The sequence below is a fragment of the Neltuma alba genome, unplaced genomic scaffold (genome assembly GCF_004799145.2).
Source record: "Neltuma alba isolate B1F8T4 unplaced genomic scaffold, ASM479914v2 tig00012135_pilon, whole genome shotgun sequence".
Lineage (NCBI taxonomy): Eukaryota > Viridiplantae > Streptophyta > Magnoliopsida > Fabales > Fabaceae > Neltuma > Neltuma alba.
Window position 1 is genome coordinate 379,186 of NW_021636686.1, and position 16,763 is coordinate 395,948.

The 16,763-nt window shown below is 36.4% G+C and overlaps 2 protein-coding genes across 2 annotated transcripts; one reads left to right on the plus strand and one right to left on the minus strand.

The window, feature by feature from the left end:
• Positions 1 to 7,085: 7,085 nt before the first annotated feature.
• Positions 7,086 to 9,793, minus strand: LOC114723347 (uncharacterized). Its single transcript, XM_028909544.1, has 5 exons — positions 9,245 to 9,793; positions 7,976 to 9,149; positions 7,657 to 7,861; positions 7,374 to 7,558; positions 7,086 to 7,282 (listed from the first exon to the last, which is right to left on the minus strand). Exons 1-5 carry the CDS (start codon positions 9,791 to 9,793, stop codon positions 7,086 to 7,088), a joined length of 2,310 nt encoding a protein of 769 aa, XP_028765377.1.
• Positions 9,794 to 13,219: 3,426 nt separating this feature from the next.
• LOC114723348 (TMV resistance protein N-like) lies at positions 13,220 to 14,505 on the plus strand. The gene is made up of 2 exons (XM_028909545.1): positions 13,220 to 13,569; positions 14,001 to 14,505. The coding sequence occupies exons 1-2, from the start codon at positions 13,220 to 13,222 to the stop codon at positions 14,503 to 14,505; spliced, it is 855 nt and encodes a 284-aa protein (XP_028765378.1).
• Positions 14,506 to 16,763: the final 2,258 nt, after the last annotated feature.

A 16,763-nucleotide genomic window follows, 5' to 3' on the forward strand; every position in this document is an offset into this window, starting at 1 on the left:
GTCAAGCTAGTTCCTTTTCTTCCCCCTTTTTTAACTTCTTCAATGCACAGGTCAATAAAGACCTTTGTGGTTCTTGTATCCCACGAAGCTTTTCCATTTTGTTTACTCATTATGAGATAGACTAATTACAACACTTCAGTTATCACAAGTTCAACCCATAAAGCATGCCATTCAGTTTGGAGATATGATATAATAGGTATGGTATTTAACACGTATAGCCACATGTTCTATACCATTCATGTCAAGTTAATTGAAGTACAACATTTAGGTCAAAATAACAGATCCTCTGTCTCCAATAAACCACAAATAATGACTTTCTTTTTTCCACCAAAACCAGGTCTCATTAATAATCGAAATCCCAAAATTAATAATGACCTTTTTTTTCCAGCATTCAGGGGAATTCTTTTTGGTTAATTGACCAAATTTGACTACAACCAACAATCAAAATCCCAAACATATTTTGGTTAACCACTAGAACATTGAAAAAGCAACCATCAAGCACAAAAGAGAAAAATTCTAGTGTTCTGTCTCCAAAATCAAATCCACCAAAAGGAAAATAAGATCAAAAAATAAGAACAACTTCAGCAGCACAAGCATTCACAACCAAAAACTAATGCTCTGTGTCCAAAACTCGGATTTGATCAACACGCACGAATGCTCTGTCTCTCATACACACACAGGAAGCCACAACCAGTCACAACCAAGATTTTTCCCACACTCGTACACACACACACGATTACCATGAAACAAAATCAAGCCAACAAAAACCAACTCAATCGGCGTCAACTAAGCAAGCGAACACCGAAGAAGAGGAGAGAGCTTAGCTAAAACACTGGATCTAATCGACGAAACCAGACACGACGACCTCAGCAAACAATGACTGAACGAACTGAACACCGAAGAAGAAGGAAATGGATGGATGGATTGGGCAACCCAATGCGTGATCTTGTTTTGGCAAGCCAACTTCTTACCAATGTCGAAATTCATGACCTCAACGACCTCACTGGTGGCAATAAGTCGACTCGAGTTTTAGAAGGGGCGACGGCAACGCACCGGTGGCAACAACCTTCGGTCGAATCTCAAAGGGACGACAGCAACTCATCAGTGGCAACAAGTTTGTGGTGGAATTTCAGAAGGGGCAACGCAACTCACCGGTGGCAACAAGTTGACTCGATTTTCAGAGGGGGCGACGGCAACGCACTAGTGGCAACAACTTCAGTCGAATCTCGGAAGGGACGACGACAACTCACTGGTGGCTACAAGTTTGGTCGAATTTAGAAGGGCAACGTAACTCACCGGTGGCACAAATTGCTCGGTCGAATTTTAGAATAGGTGACGGTGGATGCAAGCTGAGAATAGGCAGAATGGGAGAATATGACAAGAAAAAAATGTTTTCCTTCACCTTTGGGAGCCTCTGACAGCACTCATTATTGCTGCAATGACTATTTTTTTTATCTTCAGAAGCGAAAAATTGTAGCTTACAGTGAAACCATGGTTTGGATTTGCAAAACCAAGGTTTTGCCTAAACCCATGGTTTTACAAAAAACCAGAGTGTTTGGCAATCAGTTTACCCAAACCATGGTTTGGGCCTCAGAAGCGCTTTTACTGAGATTGCCAAACACTCCCTTCGTAAACCGTAAAAATACTTTTAAAACCATGGTTTGGTTTCCATCTAAAATACCCCTTTATCTCACTTTACTCCTCCGACAGGTTGACTTTGTTTCAATATTTGTTCTGCAAAAATTTACACAGAACACTGAAAAGGATAGTGTTAAAAAAAATACTAGACCTAGGAATGGTCCATACATGAAAGGATCACAAAGATAGGTGGATAGATATGTATTGGGTTTGCTCTCTGCTTCAGTTTCTGATGGATCACAAAGGCAGCCATGGGTATAATTAAAGTACTGCTGTTCTATTTGTCCCGTCTGCTCAAATGTAAATGTGGATCGTAGCATGAGTTTATGTAAATTAATGAAAGTATCTTAATATCCTTCAGCAATGTAAATAAAAAATTACCAACAAGCTGTTAGTTGAGATGTTAAGTGGTCTCATTCTTATAAAGAGAAGAACACAAGTTGAAATTCTGAAAAACACACTTGGTAGGAGGTTTTTAACTTTAATATTTTTGACCCGATATGGATTATTCTCAAAGTCCAAGTGACTTAGTACACTCAGACAAAAAATATAAAAATAAAAATTTGAAGTGAATGCCTCACTACCCATCATATCATCCTTCTAGCTAGTGAATTTTTCTCTGTTGTATGACGTCTCTGCTCATGCAATGTCATGCAGGCACGATTTAATTGTCGTAGAAAGGAATTCGGTAATTCATCAGCTTTGATGGATTAGTAAATTGACGAGGAAGTTGCAAGACTTAATCAATGGTGCTTGGAATGATAACATCGCAAGGGAAGAGGCAGATCTGAAAAATAAAATCAATTAGCTTTGGCAGTAGGAAGAACTTTATCGGACAGAAAACGCCCCCCCCCCCAAATATGCTACAATTCAGAGAAGATCAGAAATAAGATTGTGAAGTTGAGGACTGATGATGGTTGGAGACAGCAGAAGAGGAAATTGCAAGGGCTTTTGAAGATTTTTATGGAAGACTTTCCAACTCATCAAGTCACACAGATTTTTCTGAAGTTTTGGAGGGGGTGGATGAAGCTATAACTCCAGAAATCATCAATGAATGTTTATGAGAGGTGTCTATTGGTGAAGTTAAGTGCTGAAGTGGGAGGAACAAAAGCGCCTGGATCAGATGGCTTCACGGGAGCTTCTACGAAAATAGCTGGGTGATAATAGGGGATCAGGCATACCTGTCGGCTAAAATTTCTTTTCAAATGGTTTTAAGCTCAATTCAATTAATGACACTGATCGATGTGGTGCCAATTCCAAAAGTAAAAAGTCCAGTCACGGTCAATGAGTTTTGACCCATAAGCATTTTTCTTATAAAATCGCTTCAAAAGTTATGGTGAATAAGTCTAAACCGCGGCTAGATAGTTGCATTTCTGAACAACAGGGAACCTTTGTGATGAGTCATAATCAAGACAATTATGTTATCGTGCATGAGACTTTCCATTATTTGTGTCATAAAAAGCGTGTGGTCTTCTAGAATTGGCTTTCATGAACAAAGCCTAGGATAGACTTTTGGACTTCTTGTACCATGTTCTGCTTAAAATGGGATAAGAAGCGGGCAGATAGAATAATGCTTGTGGGGCCTTGATCCGGAACCCTGAAGAGGAGTTCATAAAAGGCTTCATCCACCATATCAACGACGGTGACACTCTCTCAGCTGAAATTTGGCCTTGCCTACGCAGTTAAGGTTGCCTGTGATGAAAGGTATAAGCGAGTTAATCCTATAGAGTCGGACTCGACGAATGTAATTGAGCTTATTATTACTTGCTGCCAGGAGGATAAGCATGCAGATTGTGGCGTGATTAGAGAAGTGAAGTCTCTGTTAGAGCAGGAATGGGATGTTCACATTAACTATATTGATAGTAGCTGCAATAATGAGGCCGCTGACTTCCTTGGTAAGAAGGGTCTTAAAGCACTGCCTGGTTTTCATGTGGGTCTTTGATCCGCTGGAGGAGTTTATAACATTCTGAGGGAAGACTGTTTAGTTGGCCCCCTAGGTACATGATTATCAGTTAAGGTGTCTTTTTGTTAATTAAAAAAAAAAAAAAAAAGAAAAAGAAGTGGCCAGAATGATGAGTTCCTTGGTGTGTAAGTTCTATGAACTTCAAGCTGTGTGGTAAAAGAGTATCTTCTGTTAATCAAGTTTTTCAAGTCTCTTCATCAACGATGCTTATAGGATAATTATATATTTAATCATTTAAATTTATATCAAGTTTCAGTTTAATTCTTTAAATTTAAAAATTACAATTTCAGTTTCTTAAACTTGAAAAACTTAACTTTAGTAATAAAAATATTAACTCGTTGAACTTAAAACACTGACTCATGGCTAATAAATAGGAATGAAAGTAGATTAAGTTCTTATCAAAAGCCTACGGCATAACCTACTTGAGTCTAACCTAACTTATTTGGTAAATAGAATAGGGTCGGGTTCATGTCTATAGCAAGTTCTATTTAAATAAATAAGACACCTATTTTCATAAGGGCTAGCCTATAAGCCTAAATTCTAGCTTATTTAGTTGATTAATTTATGTGGGTCGCCAAAAACTAGGAATATAGGAAGGTATTTTGGTAGCCAATGTAGTGGAAGGGAGGAACTCAAAACAGAAATTTAGTTTTCTGATTGATAAAGTGCAGAAGAAGTTGAGTGGTTGGAAAAGAAATTGGTTATCTTTGGTTGGCAGGTTAACCTTAGTGCAATCGGTCACACACCAAACTCAGGTGTACCACATGTTGCATGAAAATATACATAGAGGGGTGTGTCAGCAAATAGAGAAATTGCAGAGGGAATTTATTTGGGGGGAGGAGAATGGTAGACGGAAGATCCATCTGAAGGGTTAGAAGAGATTGTGTTTGCTGAAGGAAGTTGGTGGATGAGGACTAAGGGATTTGACAGTGATGAATGATGCATTGTTGTGCAAAGTGGGATGGGAAATGATAGAGAAACCAGAGAAGCTTGTGTCAAAAGTGTTGAATGCTAAGTATGGGAGGAAAGCGAAATTAAAAAGGTCTTGTAGTGTCAAGCAGAGTGATTCAGTTGTGTGGAAGAGGCTGGGAAAACTATGAGACAGAATGGTGGCAAATGTTGGTTGGGAAGTTACAAATGGAAGGAGAGTCAGGTTTTGGGAAGATAGATGGATTGGGAATAAGAAGGTGTCGAAGGAGAAATGTAGGACTACGTGGAGGGAGGAGATGGGAGAAATGTTAGTAAGGGATTTTTTGAATGAATGGGGAGAGTGGAACTTGGACACGTTGAAGGAGCTACTGCCAAACGAGACCGTGGAGAGAGTTCAAGCTATAGTGCCACCAACCACAGATGATAGCTGTGATAAGGTGAAGTGGATAAATAGTTCGAATGGTAAGTTCTCTGTTGCCAAAATGGATAAACTTTTGAAAGGTTTTATTGGGTTGAGGGGTGATAAATTGTGAAAGCGATCTGGAAATTGGGGGGGGGGGGGGTCCTTAGGCGTATGCAGGTTTTTTTGTGGTTCGCTGCAAATGGTGGCTTGCTTGCTTCTCCTAAAAGATGTAAAATCTTAAGAGACATCTCCAGGGTGTCTAGTTTATGGGGCAGAGGTCGAAGGCACTCATCATGTGTTGCGTGGTTATGTAATAGCAAGGCAAGTATGGAATGAGTTGCTGGGAAGACAGGAATGGGGAGACTTTTTTGAGCTGAATCTTTATGAATGGTCTCTGCAGAATCTGTAAGTCAAAGGGCAGATGGAATGAATGGAATCAGATATTTGCAGTGTGCGGTTTGGTGCTTTGGCAATGGAGAAATGGCTTTTTTTTTTTTTTTTTTTTTTTATCAAACATTGCTAAGCTCCACTCTTGTAGAACACATGACCTCCTCTGTAAGAGGAGACATCGGCGTCAATTAAGTTACAAGCTCTTGGACCCAAAAAATAAAAAACATATATAAACACTTTGTAATCTGGGTATGTATTCAAAGATTAAATATTATATTTTTCATAATTAATATATGACTATTTCTATACATTTTAATTAAATTAAATTATTTTAATTATTACTAGTCTTATTCAAGTTAATCTCGGTCTGACCCAATAACTCTTGAATCACTATTTCAATTGGTTCAATGACCATTCTGGTTTTTAGTACTAATAAGCATCACTATGTGATGTTCTAAAAATGGTTAATATAATCTTCAATTCATTTTGATTTTGGTTTTTGCAATTTAAAACTAGTATCATGTTAACACATTATTGTCAAGGCATACCTTCAAGTTCAGAGAGTACATATAGTGATATTTATAGATTACCGATCAACAAGATCTTCATATTAACAATAGGATTCAAAAGATGTTAAATATTACTAATCTAGCATAAATATAATATCCTTGACTTTAGGGATTAAATATTGCATTAATCCTTCTAAAAATTAGCGCCTTTTTTTTGTATTTTAATCCCTAATTAATATCTTGACTGTGTCTAAAAACGAATTAACTGTGAGAAAAGAATAGCGGGGTCCAATTTCATTATCTCTTAGAATGAAAATTTTGCCCATGAATTAAACGGCAGGGAAGAGAATGAGATGGCAGAACTATAACTAAATTACAGTAATTGACTGCTTCTGGCCGCCAATAGCAAAAAATTGTAATTGACCGACTGTTGTTTCTTTTAAAATAAAGTCTGGCTTATTGAAGTCACTTTCTTGTGAAAATTGTGATCCGTTAAAGCGTTTTATTTTGCGCTGCTGTCTGATTTCGCCAATAAGCCATGGGTTCTTCTCCTTCTTCAAGTTCTTCCTAGACTTACGATGTGTTCTTGAGTTTCAGAGGTCAAGACACTCGTCGCGGTTTTGCTTCTCATCTTTATAACGCTCTAAAACAGAGACGAATCCATGCTTTCGCGGACAATCCAGGGACCGGGTTGGGAGGAAATATCTCTGAAACGTTATTTCAAGCAATTGAAGAATCACGAATTGCATTAGTAATTTTGTCCCCAAATTATGCTTTTTCCACTTTCTGTCTGGATGAACTGGTGAAGATAATGGAGTGTAAGAGAAGTCAAGCTCAGATGGTCATTCCCATATTCTATCAGGTAGATCCGTCTCATGTTCGTCATCAAAAAGGCACATATGGTGAGGCAATACTACGACACGAGCAAAGGTTGGGAAAGGGAAGTGATCGGGTCTTGCGATGGAGCGAGGCAATGTTTTAAAAGCCGGACCGGAAGTCGAGCCGGAAAGAGCAGCGGGTCATGGTTCAACCGGTTTAAACGGTTGGACCGTTCGGTCGAACTGGTAAGATAATAATTAAATTAAAAATAGTTATATAGTATATATATAATATGATAAATATAATTAGCATAATTTATAGTAAAATTATGTTTACTATATATGTTTTAACAAAATAAAATTCCTTAAGTCCTTAGCAATCTAACACTACATGACTCCTAAGTACTCAATATAATGCACTAAGACAAATGACTTCATGACTTGTCAAATATTAGAGGATCTTGATTAAGCCAAGCATGAGTCTCCAAAAAGGCATCTGGGTCTGCAGCCTCTGCACTGTGACTATCAATGTCTTGTTGAGAAAATGATCCCAAATCAACACCTGCTCCAACTCCAATGTCAAAGCATCTATCCTCAACTTGAGCCTCATTGCCTCTCTCTTCATAATTATCTTTATAAAATAGTTTGCAACAATCATATTATTGAAATTAGTCAAATGTAAAATATAAATTAAAAAATAGAAAGATTAAAAAACATCTAACCTTCTTCATTGATGAAAACATTTGGCATTGGTAGTGTTGTATCATCATAAATGATGTCTTCTTCGATCTCATCAGCACGAAATGTTGAAAGTGGAGGAGAATCAACTTCTTCAGTTATCCAGTATTCAATCTTATCAATACTTTCATAATCAATAGGATCAAAAGTTTTGTTCTTGTTAACAACTCTGAAAAACAAATGACAATAACATAGTATTAGCATTAATTTAATCAATTGTTTGGAAAATATAAATTCAAGTAGAGTCTAAAAGTTAGAAAAATATACCTATTCCTCAAACGAAAATTGTAATGAACAAAGACAAGATCATTCAGCCTTTTATGCTCCAACCTGTTCCTTTTCTTAGAGTGTATTCTTTCAAAGACACTCCAATTCCTTTCACAACCTGATGAAGATGCAGTTTGGCTTAACAATTGAATAGCCAACTTTTTCACATTTGGACAACTACCTCCAAAATATCGCCACCATTCATCTGTCATATCAAAAATAAAACATCATCAAATGATTAAGTCACAGGCTTAATACCTAAGAATCAAGAATCATGACTCATCAAACTATCATCAAACATTAAAATATAAAACTTTACCAGGTCGCATTGATTTTGCAGATTCAAGGGCCAAAGGATGACTAAAGCTACCACTTCTATTTTGGTACTGTGTGCCTTCTTGCAAGAACTTGGTCTTATTGGAAGCTACTTTTCTATTTATAACTGTAAGATATCCATTCATAACCTCTGGCTTTTGAGAAAAGTTAGCCTGGTCATAAAGAAAAGCAGGATTTAAGACATAAGCTGCTGTGTGAAGATCTTGACGAAGCTGTGTATCCCACCTTCTCTTAATAATTCTTGTATAAGGCTTGTATAAAGTTTTTTTGTTCATGAAAGTACTCTTGATAGCTTTCCTTGCCCTATACATACCCTCATAGATATATCCAAGTGAAGGCCTATCATCAGAATCAACTATTCTCAACAACCGAACAAGTGGTTTCACAACTTCAACAATAATCTTACAATCATTCCAGAACTTGTTATCTAATATAATCAATGTTACATCTTTGGCTCTCTGATCTCTACAGTATCTGGAATCTAAAAATGCCTTGCTAGTTACCAGGGCTTGTAAATCATGCTTGTGATCAAGAAGACTTTTTAATGCAATAAATGTGGTAGCAAACCGTGTAGGTCCTGGACGGATGATTTCTTTCCAACCTTCTCTTTTTCTCAGCCAGGCAAGCAAAAATGCATGATTGTAAATGAATTTTGAAACCTTTGAAGCTCTTGATGCCAAACTAGTAACAAGAGCCATTTTGCCAATGTCCGCTAAAATCAAATTTAAGCAATGGGCAGCACATGGAGACCAATATATAGAAGGATGCTTGTCAGTTAATAACCTCCCAGCAGCTTTATAATTAGCTGCATTATCGGTTACCAAATGAACCACATTATCCACACCAACAAATGTAACCATTTCCAAGAATAAGTTACAAAGAGTTTGAGCATCCTTCACAATATCTGAGGCATCAACAGACTTAATGAACACAATCCCTCTAGGACAGTAAACAAGAAAATTAATCAATTGCCTATTTCTTTGATCTTGCCAACCATCAGCCATTATTGTGCAACCAGTTTCTGCCCAAAAGCCTCTACACTCATCAACTAACAATTGAACCTCCTTTTTCATATCTTGTAGTAATTTGGTTCTAAAAGCATGATAAGATGGCCCTTTATAACCAGGTCCAATAGCTGCAATAGCATCTATCATAGGCTGGAAGTAAGGAGAATTAACAGCATTAATTGGAATACAACAATCATAGAGCCACCTAGCCATAGCTAAGTCTGCTCTATGCACAGCTTCCTTACCTGCAAACGCACTTCTAATTCCCGGTTGTGCACCTGGACTTGTCCTTGGGCAAAGAATTTGTCTATTGGTGCAGATGGCTTTCTTTTCATAGCTTGAGATGGTCTTAAGGCAGAAGTTTGAATATTTTGCTGAGAAGAAGTTGGAGTAGGAGTTTGAATCTGTGTCGGAGGAACCTCTTGCAAATTTGGAGCATCCCCTTCAAATGGTGTGACACTAGGACCATAGGGATTGTCCTCCTCATATATATCTTGTTTCTTACCTTTCTTCTCTTCAATTTCTTTCAAATTTTCTCCCAACCGAAAGCGAACATCACCCGGAACTTTTTTACAACTTATTATATCTCCTTTTATTCCCGCAAGATGCTGTTTCATTCTATGTATCCCTCCACCTCCAAATTCCTTTGCACAATACAAACATCTCAAGCGAGGTTTGCCACTTGAGTTTTTGCTAGCTACTTGAACACAATGTTCCCATGCAGGATCAGCCTTCGATCTCACAGATTGTGTAGATGGAGCATTACCAGATACTTCTTGTGGTTGGGATGACATCTTCTAATTTCTACAATACAAAAAATACACAATAGTATCAATTAATTATAACTAGTAAACATATCTAGAGAGCATGTTAATTAAGAAAAGGATTTTGAATTTAAGCACTCAATTATTTAAACAATTAATTATAGTTCATGGAAATATAATTATAATTTATGGATCATGTAGGAGTCTAGGTACAAAGAACCAGTAAACCTTTAGCAGGAGGCATAAAGAAAGTCGATTTATTAAAATTTAACAAGAACCGCGTAATGCAATGAGCAAAGCTCATCAATCCACTTCTTTTACTATAACCTAGTGAGATGGACTATCTTGATGTAAGTACAAGAGCAATTCTATGCCAAGAAGAGGCAGCTTGTAACAAGTAACTACTGCATGGCAATTATGCTGACACTATTTATAATTTAAGAAGATAGGTGTTCATAGATAATAATAAAAATAACATATCATAAGCATTGTGTACCCAACTAAATATACTCCTAAGTAACAGTAAACTTATTTTTTCCAAAATAATTCCTCATTGAATGTTTTCTATGTTTCTGAACTTCCTACATGAGCACATTATTACGCCCTTGATTCAATCAGATAATCATTGAAGGGGAAAATACTTTCTACTTTATTAAAAAAAAAAAAAAGAATTGAAAGAGGAACTGATGTCTACTATATGTACCTTCTGATTCGCCCATGATACCAAGCTACAAAACAAACAGAAATTTCCAAAGATGGTTGCCAAATAATGAATTATGATCATGAACACATATTAATAGGTGATTCAAATTTGCTACCAATCATTATGGCTACTCTCAGTACCCTACCGACTTTAACGCAGCTATAAGCGTTTTTCTTGGACAAAGCAAGAAAATACAAGAAACTTGTATTTTAGATGTGGAAGAACTCATAAAACAATCCACGGCGAGTGCCAGAAGGCAAAATCAGACTTAAAAGCAATCAAAACTATTTTCTACTAATGAGTAATGATGCTCAAAACTGTTGATTAGTACAAAAAGAAATTACAATTGACTGTTGAAAAAATTTCTGCAGCATCAATCCAGAACTATTGACTAGTAAATAAGTGGCAAAATTAGACATATAATTTGGATACATGCAGCAAGCACGAACGTACACAAGGAGAGGGCGGTGAGCATCATATATCTGCCATCTGTGACAGTTGGTTTATTTTTATATTTCTTTCTAACTTCGTTCCAAACTCAACAAAATCCTCCTGGTTACATGCAAATGGAAACATATATACGTATATGACAGTTACACTTCTGAATTGTTTTATCATATTCTTCAGTACATTCGACCTGTATTAAACGCATATTTAGGAGACAGATCACGATGTAGCTGAAGTAAACACAAGTTCGTCAGCTCGCTGCGAAGAAAAATGGATCCTAACATGGATTCCTCGGTCACAGCTCAGAGCTCACTCAACACACATATATATAAGCTTATACATCGGTCAAAATCAAATAGTTATAGGCTTACAGCTTATTCAATATATATATAAGCATCAAACGCTATCTTCTCCATCAGCACTACTGGTAGTCGGCTCTGGTTTTGGCAAAATAAACAGAGCATAGGTTCATTGAAATTTGAAACAGCCGATTACCGATACAATGAGCAGATGACTTACCTGTTTAGAATCCAATGAGCAGAGAATGATTTACCTGTTTAGAATCCAAGAGATTTGAATTGTGATGACTTCAAATTTATGATCACCTCTGCCTTCAAGCCTCCACTTCTTTGACTTCGGTTTTTCGGTCCAGCTCCTTCAAAGCGAGAACGTGCGGACGCTGAATCAGAAATAACCTGATCGTGAATGCTGGTGGACGACGGCGCGTATGAACATAGCACGACGGAGCACGGTGGAGGACGACGGAGCACAGTGGGGACCTAGGGCACTCAAACTCACAAAGTCGGTCCCGCCACTCTCACGTTCAACGGAAAGGCCAAGCAAAAAGTCAGAAAGAGCCAAACAGGGGTCGTTTTTTAAAATTTTTTTTTTAATGTAATATATGGACTTTTGGCAGTTTTTGGGCCTTTTTTTTATTTTATTATGATGACATTCAGCCCGTCCGGTTTTTACAAATCCGGAATGGCTTCCGGCCCAACAGCGGATAAAAGGCGGTCCAACACGGATTAACCACTCAGGCAGCCCAAACCCTCTGTCCGAGCCGTTGTGTGGACCGGGCGACGGTCGGACCGGTCGGACCGTCCGGTCCGGTCCGGTTCTTAAAACCTTAGAGCGAGGCACTCACGGCAGCCGCCAACCTTGCCGGCTTTAGCTTTTCAGATTCGGAATATAGGTAATATTTCATAAATATCAGGAACGCAGGTTGTTGGATTAACCCCTTTTTGTTTCAGTAAAGTTTACGCTTCAATAATTTGTCACTCACTAAGATTGATGATGATGAAGATGATTGTTGTCATTGATTATTCATTTGACTGATTCTGTTTATTACCTTTCTGCTTTATTTTACATTCCTTTCAAATGAAACAGAACCGAATGGCCGGCCTTTCCAAAAATTAGGATTTATATGGTCTTTGTGGTTTCATCTTAATTCAGCTGCGTCCTTCATACCTATGCTTAGGCACCGAAATATGTTGAAGTAATTATGATTAAAAATAATAAAAAATTATATACTCCTCTGGTCCTTAAAATAGAATCTAATTATTAATTAATTTTAATTCTAAATATAAAATCTATTTCTCACATTTATTATTTTTTCTAAATTACCCCTATGAATCTTCCTCCATTATAATCAAGTAAAAGAGGAGGAAAGGATATTAAAGAAGATGATTATGGTATTTTAAGAAAAACATGTCATATTTCTTATAATTAACTAACTTACCTAATCTTTTTAATCTAATCAAATTAGTTAAATAGGTCCTATTTTAAGAATCAGAGGAGTATAATAATATAGGACAAACAATAAATTGAGTCTTAATCCTATATTTATAACTCCAAAAAAATTATAATTGTGTTTCCTATTCTTGCACTTTGGCATGAGCAAAAAATAATTATAGGTTCAATAAAATTAAACTACAAAATGGGACTTATATTTGGGATTGGAGGAGTACATATTTAATAGCTAAATTCTTCCATTATCTCTTATTCTTAATGGTTCCATAAAATTCTTTGCGTAAAAACAGGTATTGTTAGTTTATTTCTAATAATGATGCTAATTATTGTTTCGCGGATGTTGAATTTAATGTTGACAGCTGCTCTGAAAGTGAGCTGGTTGAGAAAATTGTTGAGGAAGTTTCAAGAGAATTAGGCGTTAGAGAAGGAGAATAGAGTCACAAGTTGATAAATGGTTCCCTTATGATGTGTTCTTGAGTTTCAACGGCAAAGACACTCGTCGCGGTTTCGCTTCTCATCTTTACAATGCACTAAAACAGAGAGGAATCCGTTCTTTCATGGACGAACCGGGGATTGAAAGGGGAGAAGATGTCTCTGGCTCATTAGTGCAAGCAATTGAAAGATCACAAATTGCTTTGGTAATTTTGTCTCCGCATTATGCTTCTTCCAAATGGTGTCTGAATGAACTGGTGAAGATAATGGAGTGTCAAAGAAGTCAAGCTCAGGTGGTTATGCCCTTATCCTATGAAGTAAATTCGTCTCATTTTCTTCATCAGAGAGCCACATATGGTGAAGCAATTGAACGACATGAAGAAAGGTTGAGAAGGGAGAATGATGGGGTGATGCGGTGGAGGATGGCACTCGCAGAGGCTACCAACATTTCCGGCTCTAGTTCTTCAGCATATCGGTATTATTCTAATTTCTTCAGCATATCGATAATATTCTAATTAAATCAACTCTCATTTAAATAAAAAAAAAAACAAAGAAAAGGACATGAGTATTGGTCAAACGCATAACACATTCCCATTCGATATTGTATGTTTGGACATGACGAAAAACTGGGCAATGTTAACATACAGCGCCAATAGCCTCCATGTGCCGTTGGCCATCTTTTGAAGCTTCTCCTAATCGGTTCCAGAAATTAATGCTCGCTCATACTTGAAAGTTTTCTTATGATGCATATACATATTTAGTAGCTAAATTGGTCCATCTCTTATTCTTGATGGCCCCGCTAAAATTCTTCCGTTTAAAAATACAGTCATGTTGGTCTTATTTCTGATAATTATATGTGGCTGAATATATTGCTTCACTGATATTTAATATTGACAAGATTGAAAGTGATCAGTTGATTGAGGCTATTGTTGAGAATGCTTCAGAAAAAGTAGACACTGGACAATTGTCTGTTGCTAAGCATCCCGTTGGCGTAGAATCACGAGTTCTTGCATTGACAATTGAATGGGCAGAAAAGAGATCCCCAAAACCTCTTATCATAAGCCTCTGGGGGATGGGAGGTATCAGTAAAACAACTGTTGCCAAAGCCATTTACAATACAATTGGTTGTAAGTTTGGAAAAGCAAGAAGTTTTCTTGCAAATGTAAGAGAAAATTCAGAATATGCTAATGACCAAGTTAATTTGCGAAAGCAACTCATTTCTGATATCATTAAAACAGAAGTTTTCTTAGTGGAATATGAAGACTGGAATGAAGAATCAGGAGGTTTCGGGTATGAGAAAAGATTGAAGGGTTTGAGGGCAGGAAGATTTTTCTGGTTTTTAGGGTGGTTTTTGAAGTGGAAAAGAATGGAGAAGCATAGAAATAGAAAGCGTATATCCATGAAGAGATGAAAAATGAAGAAGAGAGCAACAGAGAAAGGATAAAACTCGACTTTTGTATGTTGGGTCAACGCCGCTTAATCTCCATGGAGTATTACTGTTGACCGTCGCAGTTGGAGTATCCGGCCGCTTGTCTTCGCTCTTCAACAATTATTTTTTCCATTTTTGTGACAGTATCAATTAATTTGAGAATTCACCATAAAAATGCATTTCTTTTTTGGGCCAAAAGCATTAATTCGTTTGTTTTAGTTAGTTCGGTGTTTGGTGATGTCTCCTAAAATATTTTGATTATAATCGAATAACTAAAAATTACTGGGAGAAAATTATTTTTTTGTCTTTTTCATTTTTCTCCCTATTTTCTTTTTATTCCCCTCTCTGAAGCCCTTAATCTCACGGCTTCCTTCTCCTTTCTCCTTCTTCGCGGTCAATCCGTCACAACTCACACGCAGCTTGGCCGTCAGTCGTCAGTCCATCTCCTCCCTCCTTGGTCATTGCATTCCAGTCGCAGTGCCCTGGTCTCTCGCCTTCGGTCTTCATTATTGTGAGATAATACTTGGACTTGGCTCCAAACTATATGCGATCCACATTCTAAAACGAGCCCTTTAGGCTAGTCTGATGTTTGGCTTTTCATTCTCATCAACAACAATAAATATATATATATATCAATTAAAAGAAAGGTAAGAGGATAATACGCCTTCTGTTTTTTATAAATAAGGAAATTATTTAGAGATGATCTGTTTTTATCTGTAAGAAGTATAAGGAGAGACACAGGGCAGTGTACGGGAAGAAAAGGAGACATAGGTCACATGAGGAGGTTTTCATTAGTTCCTTGAATCTCCTATCCCATATTAAATATGACTAAATTATAATTGGGATTAAAACTTACGAACTCATAGCAAGAATATAAACTTGTATCGTAGACTTGTAAGAGTTTATTAGTGTAGTTTTATCAATAAATAGTTATTAAAAGTATATGATTAAATTATTAAAATAAAAAGTGGCAACAATTTAGCTTAAATATATTTCAAATTTAATTCATTGAAATATTTTTTAATAAAAGTCAATCATATTATAAACTAGAAAAATAAAATATTCATAATGAAAGTATAATAGAAGAGTCCCATGGAAAGATTCCTTTTAATAATTAAAAAATACTATGGAAAAATATTAAATGATTGAAATTAAATCCATCAATATTAATAATTATTATACTCAACATAGCAATTTATATTGCATTCAAAAGTTGTACTAATAATATTAGTTCTTGTTTTTTAATTTGTATTTTCCCTTGAATTGGACATTCCTAAACATTATATAAATTAAGTTCTACCCAGTACTTGTTTGACTGGCTCAACTTGATAAAATAGTAAATTTGGAGAGTTAATTGGCTAGTTTAGCTGAGTTTATAGTTAGTACTAGTTTAAGAATGAATTGATGACACGATTTTATCTAGTTCAAACGCAAAAATGTTAAACTTAAGCTGTAACTTTTTGAAAATGATTTTACGGAATTTGAAAGAAGTATGTGAGAAAAATTTTATCTCGATTTGCATGAAAATATTTTTTCTAAAGATAACCAAACACCACCTACCGTGCTTATTTTAATTAACTCTTGGCTCGATATACAAAGCGATTCAAACTTGGGTGACTAATAAATGAATTAATTATAAAGCCACTTCCGCGTAGCTTCCAAAGCAGCCCAACTCTTGGCTTTTTATATTTGTATCATTATTTGTTTAAGAAACTGACCTTGCCCTAATTATGAGATCATTAAAATTATGAATTCAAGGATTGAGTTATTGTCGTTAAGAAGCATGGATCCATATCATGTACAATCAACGTATAGAATCGTATATTATACCAGTGTTTTGGATAGTTGATTTGCAGGAGAATTTCATTAATTTTTCATTCGAAATTATATAAAATGATGATTTTATAATAAATAATTTACAAATATGAAAACTAGGGTGAGTAATCGATCAGATATTAATACGGGGGGTGAAAGACGGTGGTTTGCGCGATTTTCTGGCTTTTTGCTTCTATTGTGAGTGCCCAGACCTGGACCGTACCTTTCAATGGAGTTTCTGAAGAGATTTGAAGTCTAATATGAAAGTTAAAGGTGCCTCAGAACACTGAGTTTTTCCTCCACAGAAGTCTTACAAATGCAATTCCAACATGCTAATTTCTCAAGAAAAGAGGAAATGACGTCACAGATGTGTTTTGTTTGCAATAACAATGCTGAAACTCTTGATCATCTTTTCCTTCCGCGCG